General features: G+C 47.1%; 1 protein-coding gene across 1 annotated transcript in view; it reads right to left on the reverse strand.

Moving 5' to 3' along the window:
• Positions 1–4787: 4787 nt before the first annotated feature.
• Positions 4788–16900, reverse strand: part of MYO3A (myosin IIIA) — a 170475-nt gene continuing 158362 nt past the window's right edge. The window contains exons 31-33 of the mRNA XM_029236397.1: positions 10940–10980; positions 9412–9555; positions 4788–4905 (exon numbers count right to left, since the gene is read on the reverse strand). Of these exons, the coding sequence (XP_029092230.1) occupies positions 4788–4905; positions 9412–9555; positions 10940–10980 (303 nt within the window). The remainder of the gene's footprint in view (positions 4906–9411; positions 9556–10939; positions 10981–16900) is intronic.

Genomic DNA, 16900 nt, shown 5'->3' on the forward strand with positions numbered 1-16900 from the left:
CCGAATGCGAACTGTCGGCGAGCTGCCCTCCAATCCGCCCTGCACGCGCGCGTGCGTGTGTGTGTGTGAGTGTGCGTGTGTGTGTGGCGGGATGAGGACACCGCGCGGGGACCGGCGCGGCCGCCCCGCAGAGGGTGGGTGTCACACAGGGACAGGAAACGTGCGTGTCTGCGGGTGCGTGCGCGCGTGTGTGTGTGTGCTGGGATTAGAGCTTAGAGACGTGGCAACGCTCTGAAAGCTCTGGGGGTTGAACAGAGAAGGCAGTTGCTGGGTCCTCACAGCCAGGAGATGGGAAAGCCCGGAGCGCCGGAGCGATTTTGAAGGAGAGGGAGCCCAATAGGGAAGGATAAGGGGACGGCGGAAGAAAAAGCGGCAGAGGGAGGGAGCTGAACCGTGAGAGTGCGAGGCAGACAGTGCGCCAGAGCTGGAGTCAGAGTGAGTGGGTGGCAGGCGTGCGTGAGGCGTGATGGTGCCGGCTGCCCCCGCGGGCCCGGGTGCGCTGTCCGGAGTGCTCACGTGCCTCAGCAGGGGTAGACCAGAGACCTTGGCGAGGCGGGAAGGGTGGTCGAGACAGTCTTCTATTTGCCTCGATTGGTGTATTGTTTGAGGTCTGGCTCCCGCTGCGGGGAAAGAGGCGCGATTCCCGCGCCGCCTTCCTCCAAGAGGGTGCTGAGGTCGCTGTGACCCCGGGACCCCTGGCGACTGGGCCAGAATCGGAATCGGGAGCGGTTCGCGAGCCTGGGGAGGGGACGGAGGGGGAAGGGCATCTATGCACTGATGGGCTCAATTCAGCTCCTTAGTGGAGCCTAATGCCTGCCTACTGAGCCGCGCAGTCCCCGGGGGCGCACCATTCCGAGCTTCGGAGCGCGTGGTCGCAGAACCCACCGTCCAGGTTCTGACTGACGGCTGGGGAGAAAAACTGCTGATTGAGGCAATTAAAATCCATGCTGGAATCTATCACCAAGGACCTCAGCCTGGGCAGAGAAATGAACGGACACTTCTTGGAAGGGGACTGGGAAGAGAGCTAGAGCCGGCTGGGTTGACGGCCGATGGGGGGATGGGATCAGGTCATTTGGTGACCTTGGCCTGCGGAGGCGCGCAAGGGCCCGCTGCTTACGTGTCACGGGAATCGGTGTGTGCGTGGGAAGCGTGCACCGAGTTTCCAGTAAGCAATCTGAGCTGTCCAAAGGCGGAAAGAAGGCATGGCCTGCTGGGCCCTCGTTTTAGAGGGCCTCAAATCAATGACCACCTGATCCCCCAAGGGAATCTTCACGATAGGGTGGGGTGGGGGAAAACGGGAGTTTCGCTATTTCTGAGGCTTGGTGGTAAGGGGTTTCTGCTTTCCTGAGAAAGTCATAATCTCTCCTCTCTTACATTTTCCTTTCTCTACAAGCTGTTAAACAAAGGGAGGGCGCCTTGAGAATGTGGGGCCCGTTGAGTTCGCGTTGCTTTCCCTTGGCAGTTAAGATCAGTGTCAAGTTTGCCTTGCAGCTCCTGGGTGCGCAGAGAGAGGGTGAGGATGACCGTGGCTGGGAAAGTGCTGCGTCCGGCCTCCCGCGGAGCATTCCTCAGCGTGCTGCTCCCCTTGGGCAAGCGCTTCTCATTTCCACTGTGTTCACAGGACTTTCTTTCTCTGCTCTCAGAGCCACGTTACCAAAGCTGCTGCTAAAGCAGAGACCCACGGATCCTCAGTCTTGGCTACCACCCCTCGACTCTCGCTTAGGAAGGGCGTCATGGGTCCCGGGGACCATGGGCCATGGGGCACGTGCCCGAGCCTGGAGGATCCGTAGGATCTGCACCGTGGCCTCCGGACCTTGAGCCCAGGAGTGGGAGCGGGGAAGGGCGCTGGACGGGTCCGGCCTTAGGCCTGGCGCAGAGCCTGCCGTGCCGAGAAGCCTGCGTCAAGCTGTGGCCGCGCGGTTGGCACGAACCCTGGCCTGCGTCCCACCCCTGTTTCCGGCGATCCGGGCTCCAGTGCTCCAGTGGATCCAGGCGACAACTCCAGCGGGGTAAGGGCTTCGCGGGCTGGCCATCCGCGCCGCAGGCAGAGCAGCTCCACGGCTGCTGCTCCAGCGGCGCTGATGCGAGCCGGAGAGACCCGTCCTTTGTTTAAACACACACCAAATCCTGCACACGTTTCGCTTCGAGTCAGCAAGGCTGGAGTTGCTGAACTTTTCTGCTATGAATGAGCGGTCAAAAACCAAAAGGTTCTTTAAAACAAGTATTTAACACACACACAAAGCCGCGAAGAAAGAAACGGATTAAAATACGAGAAAGGTAGAAATCACAAAGCCCGAATTTAATAGATTTTTTTTAACGCGATGACTTTAAATCCTACTGTTTAAACCGCATTAAATCCCGCAACTCCAGGGTATTTTTTGAATCTAATGGTGGTATTTACGTTTCTTATTTAACACACCCTCTTCAGATACACGCGGTATCTGATTTGTCTTTCCTCAACGCCGGACCAGCCTAGACGAAAATTTGCTTTATGAAGACTGTCATCTCGAAAAAGAGCCCACTCCCCCCTCACTCGGGCCTGGGTTTGGAGATAACAAAAGAGCTCTGGGAGGTAATAATTACCGTCATTAGTTCTCAAAGGATGCAGCCACTGAATGGGAAGGGGAGGCGGGCCAGCGCTTGGGGAGAGCTTTCGAAGGCCCTTCCTCGAGTAAGGGAAGAGAAAGCCACGCGCCAGGGGCCGCCGGAGGTGGCCGGTTTCCTTGGCTGACCTATTTTTTGTCCGTAGTTTACCCAGAAATTGCGTTGCAGGCCTGCCGAAGAATAGTGCGCGCTACAAGTTTTCCCTGGTGTCCTCCCAGCGCTTAGGTGTCAAAGGACAAAGAAGGAGAGATGGAAAGAGAGAAGGAAAAAGGAGAGAAAACAAAGAAATTTAAAAAAAAAAGGAGAACAAAAACATTGCAACCGTTCACCGCACGTGTTTGCTATTCCCTTTTCTAGTCCCACTTAAAAAGGTGGGGGAGGAGGGATGGATTTTAGAGAGGGGCCCAACTGCCTCTCTGTCCAGCATCCGGCTGGGCTGCCAAGGCTCTGGTCTGCAGGAGCCACTCTGGAAGCTTGGACTGAGTAGGCCCGGCCACGAAGCAGAGCTCATTTTTCCCCCTAAGGCCTCCTGGTGGTGGGTGGACGGGTGAGAAGTGGCCGAGGGGGCCGGGCCACCTCGGGTTACAGGTCCCCCTCCATCGCCCACCCCAGGGTATGGTGCTCGGCAGCGCTGCTTTCGTGGGTGCCTAGGCCAGGCGCAACCACAGCCGTGCTGACGGTCCACACCGCGGAGGTGGCTCCTCGCTCCGGGTGGAGGCCGCGGCGTGAACCCAGGTTACGGACCGGGGCCTGAGCGCACTTGGCCTCGGAGCTCAGCCCTGCCGCAGTGGGAGGTTTCCCCTTGCGCGGGTCCTCTTGGTAAAAGGAAGAGGTTGTCCACGTCACCGCTGGGGACCTTTCCGTGCCAACTGTTTGGGATGGACACAACCGTACCACCCACCGGGCGAGTGGCGCAACTAACGCTCTCGGCCAGCTGCACGCGCCCTCACTCTCCCCTCGAATATTTTTCCCAAGTTCCCTGGCTCGGGGCCGCGGGCGCACGAGCCGGGGACGCCGGCAGAAGAGACAAGCCCCCTTCCAGCCAAAACGCTGCTCCCACCTCCGCCGTCCAAGATACCACCGCACCCCTTTCCATCACCCTCTCCGGGCTGTGTAGACGCAAAGGGCGTCACTTCCATAGAAGAGCTTAACCTGGGTTTTTTAAATAAGATGCAGTCGACTGAAGAAGGCAAAAGGCTGCCTGCCCACCGCCCTCCTCTCCATCTTACATACACTAAAATCCAGAGCAGTGGAGACGGCTCCAGATCTGCAGACTAGGAGAACCTTAAAAATCTGACCGTTCAGCTCGGTGGCGGGACTAGAATTTTTATAGGCGGGGCCAGAGGAGGACACCTCGGTTGGGAGGGCTGTGTGGGGTGAGAGAGAGAGAGTCTGTGTGAGTGAGCGCGCTGTGTTGCAGGATTTGGAGCTTTGTCTAGAGGCCACGTTTGTGTCTCAATTACGGGGTTCTACGTTAGATGGTAAGTTTGGGGTGGCTGGGGGCAGGGGTGTTGTTCGCTGATGGAGACCGAAGACACCGCACCCTCCCTCCCTGGGCGCTGCCACCTGCCACCAGCACAGCCGGACAGCAGGAGCCTGGGCCCAAGGGGGAATCCAGCGGACCAGCCCCGAAAGCCGCGAACTTTCCAAGGCACTTCCTTTATTTAATAACCTTAATGACCAAGGGAAGGGATGAAGTTCATCTTCAAAGCCACCCCTCGCCCCCCGCTCCGGCTTTGTTCTGTCCTCACAGACTCAACCCGTCAGCGAGGACGCCGCGGGCCTGGCAGAGCCGTTTCCGAGAAAGACGAAATCAGTGAAGTTACCCAAAAGGAGAGAGGAGGGGTCGGCGAGAGCTCAGGCGCAGTCGGGTCCACAGGAGTCGCAAACAAGTGAACAAAGAGACACATTGAGGGCCAGGGCCAGGGATGCCCAAACCGGCGGCTGGTGGGAGTGGAGGATGCGGGAGCGCGGAGACGCGGCGTCCGAAGGGCTCTCCGCCCTCCGAGCACCGGAGGCTGGCCCGGGCACTCGAGGGGCGAGCACAGCGGGCAGCCCCTGCCAAGGCCAGGGCTGCGGCCCCAGCGCCTCATGGTGCAGTGCCTGAGGATCCCCCGCCTTGGCTCCGGCAAGCTCCGCAGTCTCGGGCACATGCCGACGGCGCTGGCCGCCGAGCACCGGGGCTACACATGCTGAACGAGGCGCCGGCGCTGGGAGGTTTTGCGCAGGAGCCTCCTGTAGTCGTAGGGGCTGGCGGTGGGCCCATTCTCCTCCTCCTCGCGGTTCCCCGCCGCCCAGCACCTGCGAGCGAGACCCGGGGCCGAGCATCAGCGGCGCCACCGCGCGCCGCGCATCCCCGCCCACCCCGAGCCAGGCGGGTCCTCCTCCCACACCTCCCACCAAACTGCGGGCGTTTGATAACCGCACGTTCAAGACAGCAGGGCAGTGACCAAACGGATCTGCGACATCGCCTCAGCAGGTTTTCAAAACTCCTGAGCGAGGAGCAGAAGGGTTGGTGGAACCTGGTGGAACCCGGTTGTTTGAATGACAGCTAAGTAAAGCATCAGAAGGTGTAGTTCAGAAAGGTGAGTTTGGTTTGGCTTGAAATAAATTCACAACCAAGAAACAAACACTTTAGTACGTTCCGGTCAAACAGGAAACTCAAGGTGCCTATACAGACAACCATCATTTTGCAACTGCTCAGTTGTTTCCTTAAAACGCTGCCCCCAAATCTGACCCACCCCTCTGTTAGCCGCAAGGAGTGGGCCCTGTCAGCTTTTTTAATGCTTCCACGTTTTCAGCGAGGCTGCTGGGTCACCTTCCTGGACCCACTGCTGGGAAGCCCTTTAGGGTCTGCAGCTTGCCTGGGGAAGTGGGGAGCTCCCTAAAATGCAGCTACATTCTTTCATTTATTCATGGAGCACCTAGTAAGCATCAGCCAGCAGTGTAGGTGATGGGTGAACACAAGTCCCTGCTTTCCCAGCGTTTATAGTCTAGTGGGGGAGAGGACCATGGACAGCTCCGATACACCAGGTGGAGGGAGGTCTACAGAGTCTACAGCGAAGTAAAGCAGGTTCATGGGGAAAGGCTGACGGTGTGTGTGTGTGTGTGTGTGTGTGTGTGTGACTACGCAATTTCATAGAGGGTGATCAGGAAAGGCCTCTCTGATAAGGTGACATTTGACGAGAGGCCTGAAAGAACGGGAGGAGAGAGCCAGGCAGATCTCTTGGGGAAGGGCAGTCATTCCAGGATGATGCAAGACCCACGTAAAGGCCCCAAGATGAGTGTGTGTATTGTGTTCATGGCACAACAAGGAGGCCACTGCGGCGTGAATGGGGCAAGCAAGGGGGAGAATAGTGAGGGACGAGAGCAGGAGGAATGAGGGGACAGTGTGACAGACAACATAGAGCTTTGAGACCATGGCAAGAATTTGAATTTTACTTACAGCAGGAGACAAACTGGAGGTTTCCGAGTTGAGTGATTCAGTGGAAGTAAGGAGGCCTGTTAAGAGACACTGCAATAGTCTTAAGCAAGACTGACAGGCTTAGGCTTGTGGAGGTTAGAACTGGTCAAATTTTAGTTATCTTGGCAGGTCAATCTGGAAGAGTTTGCTGAATGGATGTGGGGTGTAAAAGAAAGGAATCAAGAATGTCTCCAAGGTTTTTACTTTAAACTACAGGAAAAGTGAGGTTGCCATTTAACGAGATGGGGAAGGCTACAGGAGAGCCCCTCATGGGGGAGGGGGAGATAAAGATTTTGGTTTCAGTTGTGCTAAGTTTGAGATACTTACTAGATATTCAAGAGAAAAGATACTGAATAGGCGGTTGGATATATAAGCCCTGACCTACGCTAGAGATTTCGGTTTGGGAATTTTAGGTAAATAGATGACATTTAAGGTCATGAGAGTATGTGTTGATGATGCAAACAAAGGACTGGGACTCTCCAGTGCTGAGAGGTCAGTGAAATGAGGAGGAATCAGCGAAGGAGAATGAGAAGCAGAGGGTGAGGTAGGAGGCAAACCAAGGGAAGGAGCTGCTGTCCTGGAGGCCAATGAAGAAAATGTTTAAAGAAAGAGTGTCAAATGCTGCTGATAGGGTGAGATAAGGATGGAGAATCATCACTGGATATGGTGACCTTGGCAGGGACAGTTTCCATGGAGTGATGGGAATGGAAACTTGAGTATGGTGGCTCAAGAAAGGATGGGAAGAGAGGCCCAGGAGGAGGTAGGATCTCGCCCATCTATTTACTCTTCTGCTGTAATGAAGAGCAGGAATACGGGTGCTCTGGAGAGTCAAGGGTGACTTCCAGATCGAGTCAAGGGTACTTTTTATGATGCGTCCAATTGGATCATGTTCGCAGATTGTCAGAAATGATTTGGTAAAGAGAACAAACATTCAAGGTGCAGAAGAGAGAGCGGACAGTTGCAAGACAATGTTCTGGTGGACATGGAAGGACTAGAATTCAGTGCACAAAGGGAAGGTTTGGTCTTAGCTACAAGGACAGTCATCCATGTTATCACTGACTACCTTGCACTTGCTTTCATTCATTCAAATTCATGAGACACTCAAATCATCATTGCTTTTGTCCATGATTCCCAGACCTGCTTATACCTTCTGTGTGTACTTGGGTGGTGTGTGTGTGTGTGTGTGTGTGTGTGTGTGTGTGTGTGTATGTTCAGATAAATATATATATTTATTTATTTATCTGAACACACTATATATAGAGTATGCATTATATAATATATATAAATATTTTATCAGAATAATGTATTAGTATCTATATAAAATATGTACTATATATTTCTATATAGGATAAATATATAATATTTATTAGATCATAATTTAATATAATAAGATATATAAAATATTCTTTCTACAATAACATCTTCCAACATATAGCTTGGCCTGAAGCTTCTCTAATTGTCCCAAAAGGTCCTTTAGAGCTGTTTTTCTGTTTTGTTTTTGTTTTCTATTTTAAAGCCAAGATCCTATCAAGGTTGACCTACTGCACTTGGTTGTTTTGTCTCTTTAATCTTCCTTAGTTTAGAAATATCCCGCCTTGGAGTTACCTGTCTGCATGGTTAGATACGAATCCTTTCTCTCTCGGGTCCAGATCCTCAGACACAGATATAAGGATGTATCTTGGACACGACCGAATCACTCCCTCCTCAACCACCCAGCGTGGGTGCTAAAGGTTATCAGCTCTAAATTCACAAAGGCCTGTGTTCAAATTCTAACCCCATCATTTATTATCTAGGTGACTGTTTGCAGTATTAAACTAAGCAGGCTTAGCGTCCTCATCTGTAAAATAGGGCAAGGAGAGTAACCATCTCGCTAGCTCCTGTGAGGGTTAAATGAGATACGAGCAAAGGTAACAGGATAAGAGCACAGCCTAGCACACCGCAAGCGTTCCGCTGAGGTGAGCTCCCAGCTTCTAGTCTAGTGAACTGCCTTGACATCCAGAGATGCCACTGGAACACCAGGGAGTGAACACGTTCACAGTAGATGTGTGCCTGCCGCTGCGGGGACGGGAGAACACGCCTGAGGGGAGGCAGACTGGCTTGTTAAAACGGGAAGTGGGTGCGTCAGTGAGAAGCCATTTGAGCAAAGAGTGAAAGCCCTTGGATTTTAGTTCACTCACTCAATGTGGGACTTCGGGCAAGTCCCTTAATCTCTCGGGCACTTGGTAATTCTCCCATATAGAACTCTGTGGTTGGACCAGAACATCTCTAAGCTCCAAGATGGAAGAATACATCTTCTTTTGGAGACAAGGGGCAGAAATCATAGTTCAGGTCCGTTCTGGACAAGCAAATAAAGATGATGACAGCCACCATTTATGGAACACCTCCCCGGCACCATGTCTCGCATTAAGCGCCCCGCATTCATCGTTTCATTTAATCTCTCCAACAACACGGCGAGGCAACTAGTAAATCCTTTGGCAGATGTGAAAACGGAAGCTTAAAGAGGTCTAGTAACACGGCAAGGTCACTCAGCTACTAAGTGGCAGAATTGGGACCCAAACCTGAGACCATCTCGCTCTAAACCCTCTTCTCTTAACCACACAGCACACTGTACAAGAGGCAGCTATGGGGGGACAGGGTCTGCGTGTCCTGGGCTGACAGGGTGTTCACTTAGGATTTTGGAAAAACAGCTTTTCATTGCCTGGCGCTGCTCCCATTTCTCATATACCACATGTCCATCTTATTATGTGCCCTCAATTTCAAAACTTTACAAAGAATTTTTTGGGGAAAGAAAAAAAACATTCCCAAAGTAGTAAGTAAGCTACAAATGGTTTAAGTTAAATGTCAAACAAAGTTGGTGGCAAAGTGAAAATCAAATCCAAAATACATATTTCTGTATGAATACTTCTCCCCAATTTTTTGTTTTTGGTCTGACATCACTGATTCTGAGAAATTACACAGCATAATCGAGAAACCAATAAGTAAATAAAATCACACTGGTTAGAGCTTAAACACAGGTTTTGGATATTATTAAACACAGATATTGTTTATAATTATACAGTATGACCACATAATTTATCACCCAAACCGAACAACTTTCAAAAGGGAGTGCTTTTCATGAGTACACCAAGAAAACAGGTAAAAGCCGGGATTGTGCTAGAAAAACTGGGATGTCTGATTACCTTCCCATAATCCTTATGATTTTACTTTTAAACAACACATCAATCCTAAGACGCAATGCTCAGTAAGAACGCTTTGTCATTAGTCCATACGTAAATGAAAATGCTTTAGAAATGGAATGGTGAGTATAAAATTGAAAATGCTGTACTTCAACGTACGTTTATTACCTTTCATCAGCTTTAAAACATTGATTCTGGAGTTCTTGCTGCTGTCTTCGTTCTCTTAAACTAAGGTTGTGTTCCTCTGGTCCAGGATGACTGGGCAAAATTTCCTTATAATAGAAATCTTCCAAATCTAATAATTTTCCCTGACTGCAAATGAACACATAAACACACCACAGTATCAAGCTGTCTACTCACTTAAACTTACAAGATACTTGTTCTCTTCATTTAAAGTATTTACAATAACTAAGCAGTAACACATGTATGTCAACAGGAATGAGAGAGGTCTTGAAATGTGCAAAAACAGTATATACCGTAAATTAAAAAGAAAAACAAACCCCTCACTTCTTACCTCTAAGAGGGCATTAGCTGCTGGAACAGCTTTTCCAAGTTCTACCACGTTCAACTTGGCACAAAACTAGTAGTTGCTAGATAGCCGGTGATTATAATGCTCACTTGGCCAGTCTACATCAGGACTCACAACTGACCCTTGGGCCACCATGAGGAAAGCTGACCTTTATGTACTAACACGAGCATTTCCCAATTTTGTCAGCCCACTGAGGCACACCGTGTGTCATGATCTTACCTTACTTCCTTCACAGGTAACCTTCTGTCCTTCCCTACCCATTTGTCTTTAGGGGATTGATTCCTGTGCTAGATTTTAATTTCTGCACACAACACACACACAGGGGTGTGTCCTCAACCATTTTCATTCTTGGATCTAGTCAAACTGCACTCTGGTTCCTGTGGTGCTTGGTATCTCTGGTCTGATGGAACTTCATCTAAGGTCAACAGGTGTCAGTCTGAAAAACTACTGGGTGTTACAGTATTTTGGGGAAAAGTGCTTTTCAAGTTAAGATACCAATCTGTAAATGAACTTTCAGAATGCCACTGATTCATAAATCAGGAACTCTGTGTCCACTCATGCTTAATAGAAGAACCCTCGATTGTTTTGAGCACTGTCTGGAAATTCGTTGCTTGAAATATAATATTAAAAGAGTATAATATTAAAACAGTAAAGCACTGGTGGGCTGAAATGTTACAGGGAAAGGGGAATAGTGTGAATAGAAGTGGGCCACACGCAGGTGACATAAACCTCATCTTCCTAACAAATACATAAACATTATAAAAAGTGATTTAGCTTGTGCTGAAGAACAAAAAAGTACAAAGAGTTTGGGGAAAGAAAAGTTCATGAACATAAGCATGCTCAAACTGCTCGATCAAAACCATATTAATGGGACAAGAAAAGCAAATGCCGTACTGGACGGTACAATTTATTAAAAACTGTTTGAGTTCTCAGTAAATAACTTGCACTGTGTTATCTCAGTATGTTTCCGTATATATAGTATATACACGATAGGTAAGATCTTACAAATTACATAGAAACCTCATATTTATAATAAAAATGTATTGAGAGCACACTACTTCCCACAATCTATCCACATAAAATGGGCGGTTTTTAATCATAATTTGAACATATGGAGTTATATTTTGGTTTGAGAAGATGACATTAAAAGTTAGACATAATAATTACCTATCTTTCCTCGATCTTCGTTTTTCTTCTTGGATTGATTTCTAAACAGAATAGAATAATTAAAAAAGACTCTATATCATATTATGATCTTAATAAGATTAATTTATATATTACTATAGTATTAACATATAAATGTATTCCTATAAAGCTGATTTAGAAATAAGCAAGTGGATAAAATATATTTACAATCTAAAGAAATTTTACTCAATTAAAAATTTTAATTTACTCAAATTTTACTAATTATGAATTTGTGTTTTTGTTTTTTTTTTAATCAGGCCGGGAATGAAATTAATCTTTGCATCCCATGTAAAAAAAGAGTTTACCACACAGTGGTGACCAGTCTACACAAGATTACATAACGTGTATCTACCTACAAATGGGGACAAAATGTCAGACTTTCTGGAAAGTCTATCTCTCTATCACAAATGTAGTTGTATTTAGGCAGGGTAATGAGGCTGCTTTGATGTCATCCTTGTCTGCAGGTAAAGCAGATGGGTGGATAGTTAGGGCAGCTGCAACAGGACACAGAAGAATGGAAATCTGACTTCATTAACCTATAGGAGCCCACTTATGGCATAAAAGTAGCAGCATGGATGACACATATGTTCACTGCAAAATGTTTTTTCATAATTGGGAATTTGATGTATCACGGCACACTTTAGAATGTTTAAGTATAAAAATAACTAGATATATTTTAATCAGTAATTCAATTTGAACACACCAAGTGGTATTTCATTTAATCTTACATACAAAGCAGTATTCTCTTTTGTATTGTGACATTAGTCATGTGTTTCACTGTGTTCTAGCTCAATGCATTTGAACTCCTATATTTACATGTTGAAAAGAAGATATATGTCTTTTAGGCTGAGAAAACAAATACCACACTCACCTTGAACAAGCTTAAGATATTATAATTGTGGCAACCGTAATGCAAGTATCAAGTTGGGTGGCACCATAAAAGTGCCAGATAATAAAAATGTCAATTAATAATGGTTTGTGGGCTTCCCTGGTGGCGCAGTGGTTGAGAGTCCGCCTGCCGATGCAGGGGACGCGGGTTCATGCCCCGGTCCGGTAAGATCCCACATGCCGCAGAGCGGCTGGGCCCGTGAGCCGTGGCCGCTGAGCCTGCGCGTCCGGAGCCTGTGCTCCGCGACGGGAGAGGCCACAACAGTGAGAGGCCCGCATACCGCAAAAAAAAAAAATAATAATAATAATGGTTTGTAAATATCTAGGGTTTTCCCAAGTTATCCTTAGACATAGTGAATCATTTTTTCTCATAACTTATCATTTGTAATAACTTAAAATGTTAGATGAGGCAAATAGTTCATAGTTCCTTTTATTCTTATCGTTGGTATTTTAGTGGGTGGATGAGGTGGAAATGAATGCTTTCCTGCATCAAGTCTGGGAGTGGACCATTCAGGAAGTAACAATGTAAGGGGCAGGACACCAATTACATTCCTGTCCTCCTTCCCGTTTCCTGTTACTTCACATTCTTGACACGGTGCCCTAGGCTAGGAGGTGCTTACAAATAATGCTGTTACCAGCACAAGCACAAGGGCCCCTAGCAGTTCAGTTAATGATCCCTGGGAGCAGGGTGGTGTTTGCTGTGGTGGTTGCTTTAATAGGAGAGGTCCTGCCTCCTCGATCCATTATCTGAAAGAAACGTCTCTCTTGTCCTTGATAACCATTTTCTATAATCCAAAATGATGCTGAGTAACAGAGATCCCCTTTCTACAACCAAGAATCAAATAACGTTCCACCCTGGCGAGGACCCCTTTTTATTCTGGATCAGCACTTCCATCTGGGAGATGGTGTGTACAAGTTGGTTCTCAGTTACAGGAATTCTTAGAAGAGTAAATACTGTCTGGGCTTATTTTGCTCTTGCCTGTCTAATAAAATGTAATTCAATGATATATTTTTCCAAAAATTATTTAAGATGGTTCATAATAGAAGCAATTATGTAATCAAGGTAATAAAATAGGAGTTGTAAATAAGGAACAAAGAGGGAAGAAGAAATGAGTGTTAAGACAGAGCTTTACATTTAGTTGTCTCTCAGTCCCCTAGGCTCTAGGGCTAAAGGGATGTATGAAATGGCATTATTGATCATGAAGAAGGATATTGCATTTCCTGGAAGAGGACTTAATATGAATTTTATCACACAGGACTTTATATTAGGAGCATTTACACACACACCTCGGAGATATTGCAGGTTTGGTTCCAGGCCACTGCAATAAAGCAAGTCACACAAATGTTTTTGGTTTCCCAGTGCACATAAAAGTTACGTTTACACTCTACTATAGTCTATTAAGTGTGCCATAGCATTATGTCTAAACAAATGCATACCTTATTTTAAAAATACTTTATTGCTAGAAATGCCATAAAACTGCCGGTGGAGGGTTTGAAATACTACAAGAATTACCAAGAGACACAGAGACAGGAAGTGAGCAAATGCTGTTGGGAATATGGTGCCAATAGACTTGCTGAATGCAGGGTTGTGACAAACCTTCAATTTGTAAAAAAAAGAAAAAAGAAAAAACAGTACCTGTGAAGCACAATAAAACGAGATATGCCTGAATTACTAAGACCAATGATGTCTGCAATCAGAGTTTTGATGTGACAAATTACAAACCTGAAATTTTAAATGCAAAGAAGCAGCAAATGTCCTATGGCCGTTTCTTATCAAACTAGAGTAAAGAGGAGAGAAAGACAAGGAAACAGAGATGACTTACGGAGGAGATATCCAGTGAGGATGTTTCTTGAGGAGGCCTTTGAAAGAACAGAGGTCTGAGCTCAGAGGACTGAAGAAGCCACTCCTCAGTCACTGCATCTCACTCCCTCTCCCTCCCACCTGACATAAAGAAATACATTTTATCGTAAGACTTTAAAATTCACCATTACATCATGGCGGACACAGTCTTACTTCCCTTTTGGAAATACACAAATATATAATGTATTCAGAGGCCTTCACAAGGATGAAGAGGGTAGCCGAAATGTAGACATAACAAAAAAGGGACCGGGGAGTGGCCAAACCACCTACTGCTGTGGTTGAGGGAAGGCCCCAGAAAAATAATGGGACCGGAAGGGACTTGTTGATGTGACGGGGTCCATTACTCACTTCTTGAGGAAGCTGTTGGCATGGAGTCATTTTGCTGATGGCTGCACAGCTTCTACGTGTTAGAGCAGACACCACACGCCGTGACAGTGGGGCGTGAGTGTTCAGCTAATGTTCTCTCCTCCACAGCCACGTTTCTAAGCTTCAGCTTACTCTTATTTTGGACATGACAACAGCAACATTCCCCAGATGTAGGAGACTAAGAGCATCAAATCATAGAAGAGAGCTAGTATTGATGTTAAGGCAGTCGGAATGACCACCCTAAGTGGTGACATCCAAGGAGAAACGAAAGCTATATTAACAGGTGAGACATCTGTCAGCACAGCTGCTCGTGTCGGGCAAGCATGAGGGAGGGGTGTCTTGTCCACAGCTCGGCAGCCTGAGAGCCTCGTCTAAAGTAAGTCGTGTGTTATTTAGCAAATAGTCTCATGACGAGCAACAGTCGGGCCATAAGAGTGAGCAAAGTCCCTGCCTTCCTGGAGCTTCTAGTCCACAGGGGAGAGTCAGCCAGGAGACGAGCAGATACATATCTATACCTGCTGTGAAGAAAAATTAAGTAGGGCCAGGAAGATACAGAGAGACGGGTGCTACTATAGATACGGCTGTCAGGGAGCCTCTCTGATAAGCATAGTTCTGAATAAAGTACAAACATTTTTGCTCACTACAGTGACCTGGGTCATGAAGAAAAGGTTTAAAACGTGCAGTATAATGTATTTGAGAAGGATGTTTGTGAAAACCATTTAAAAGTACTGAGAATGCTTTGATGGTTAAAGGGGGTAGGGCTCCATCACAGGTATAAATTTCACTTACGTGTAACACCCCAAATCTGGGTAAAGGCCAGATAAATGTGAACCCATGGTGTGTTTTCACTTCAAATAATATACTAGTTTTCTATGTTTCACTGAAGCCGCAGATTTCAAGACCCAGGGTTATAAAAAGGTTTCCAGTCACTGATAAATTAAGATGCATGAAAACAATTTATACTCATTTTAAAAATAATAGTACAATGACAAAGTAAGCTTCTTGGGGGCAGGGACTCATTTGTGAATCAGCTATATATATATATATATATAGCTGAGTCAGTCTGCTGTATACCTGAAACTAATACAACATTGTAAATCAACTATAGTTCAGTTAAAATTGCTTTGAAAATAAATTTAAAAATAAGTAAAATTGACTGTGGTGATGGTTGTACAACTCTGTGATTATACTGAAAACCATTTAATTGTGTATTTTAGATGGATATGTGTGTGTATGTACCCATAGTATATAGGTGTGTGTGTATGTACCCACAGTAATAAAAGGGTGTGTGTGTGTCTGTGTGTGTGTATGTACCCATGGTATATAGGGAGGTGTGTGTGTGCATACCCACAGTATATAGGGAGGTGTGTGTACATACCCACAGTATATAGGGAGGTGTGTGTGTACATGCCCACAGTATATAGGGAGGTGTGTGTGTGCATACCCACAGTATATAGGGAGGTGTGTGTGTATGTACCCATAGTATATAGGTAGGTGTGTGTACATACCCACAGTATATAGGGAGGTGTGTGTGTATGTACCCATAGTATATAGGTAGGTGTGTGTACATACCCACAGTATATAGGGAGGTGTGTGTGTGTACATACCCACAGTATATAGGTAGGTGTGTGTACATACCCACAGTATATAGGGAGGTGTGTGTGTACATACCCACAGTATATAGGGAGGTGTGTGTGTATGTACCCACAGTATATAGGGAGGTGTGTGTACATACCCACAGTATATAGGGAGGTGTGTGTGCATACCCACAGTATATAGGGAGGTGTGTGTGCATACCCACAGTATATAGGGAGGTGTGTGTACATACCCACAGTATATAGGGAGGTGTGTGTGTGCATACCCACAGTATATAGGGAGGTGTGTGTGTACATACCCACAGTATATAGGGAGGTGTGTGTACATACCCACAGTATATAGGGAGGTGTGTGTGTACGTACCCACAGTATATAGGGAGGTGTGTGTACATACCCACAGTATATAGGGAGGTGTGTGTGTACGTACCCACAGTATATAGGGAGGTGTGTGTGTACATACCCACAGTATATAGGGAGGTGTGTGTGTATTGCCCACATTATATAGGGAGGTGTGTGTGTACATACCCACAGTATATAGGGAGGTGTGTGTGTATTGCCCACATTATATAGGTGAGCGTACATATACGTATGACCGCCTTCGTGCATCACGTGGAATATGTCAAACGGTAGGTGCTCTGATATTTGAGTCTGGAGTCAGAGGGAGAATCTGAGCCAGAGGCCAGGATTCAGGAATCAGTGGAACTGATGTCATGTCAGCTGATGAGACTGTCCGAAGGCAATGAGATGAGAAGAGAGTCTAAGATCGAACCCTAGGCAACACCAAGGGGAAGAGGACCCTTCCAAGGACACTGGAGAGAAATCAGCAGAGAGAAGGGAGAGGACTGGGAGATGGTTGATTTGAAAGTCAACCTTCATTTATGGCCGGGGAGGTGGGAAACTCAATTGCAACTCATGGAAAACATTCTCTGGGCTCTACAAGGACATGGAGGGTTGTTGCTGTCTTCACTGTGGCAGCAGGAAGTGAGAGGGGGAGTAAGTATTGTAAATGGAAGGACCAGCAGGTGCAAAGGACTCAGGAGCGTGGGAGGCCACGCACTGGCAGAGGTGCCAGCAGTTAACTCTGGCCAGTGGGCACGGGGGCGAAGAAGTCTGGACTTGATGTAGAAGGAGTTGCCGAGCCATTAAAGGGACTCTCCAGGGAGGAACACAATCAAAGTTATGGTTTAGAGAGATGTTCTGGTACGGCTTGCAGAGGCTGAGATTAGAAGCAGT

Source organism: Monodon monoceros, unplaced genomic scaffold (genome assembly GCF_005190385.1).
Source record: "Monodon monoceros isolate NGI ecotype Baffin Bay Population unplaced genomic scaffold, NGI_Narwhal_1 Super_Scaffold_21, whole genome shotgun sequence".
Classification (NCBI taxonomy): Eukaryota; Metazoa; Chordata; class Mammalia; order Artiodactyla; family Monodontidae; genus Monodon; species Monodon monoceros.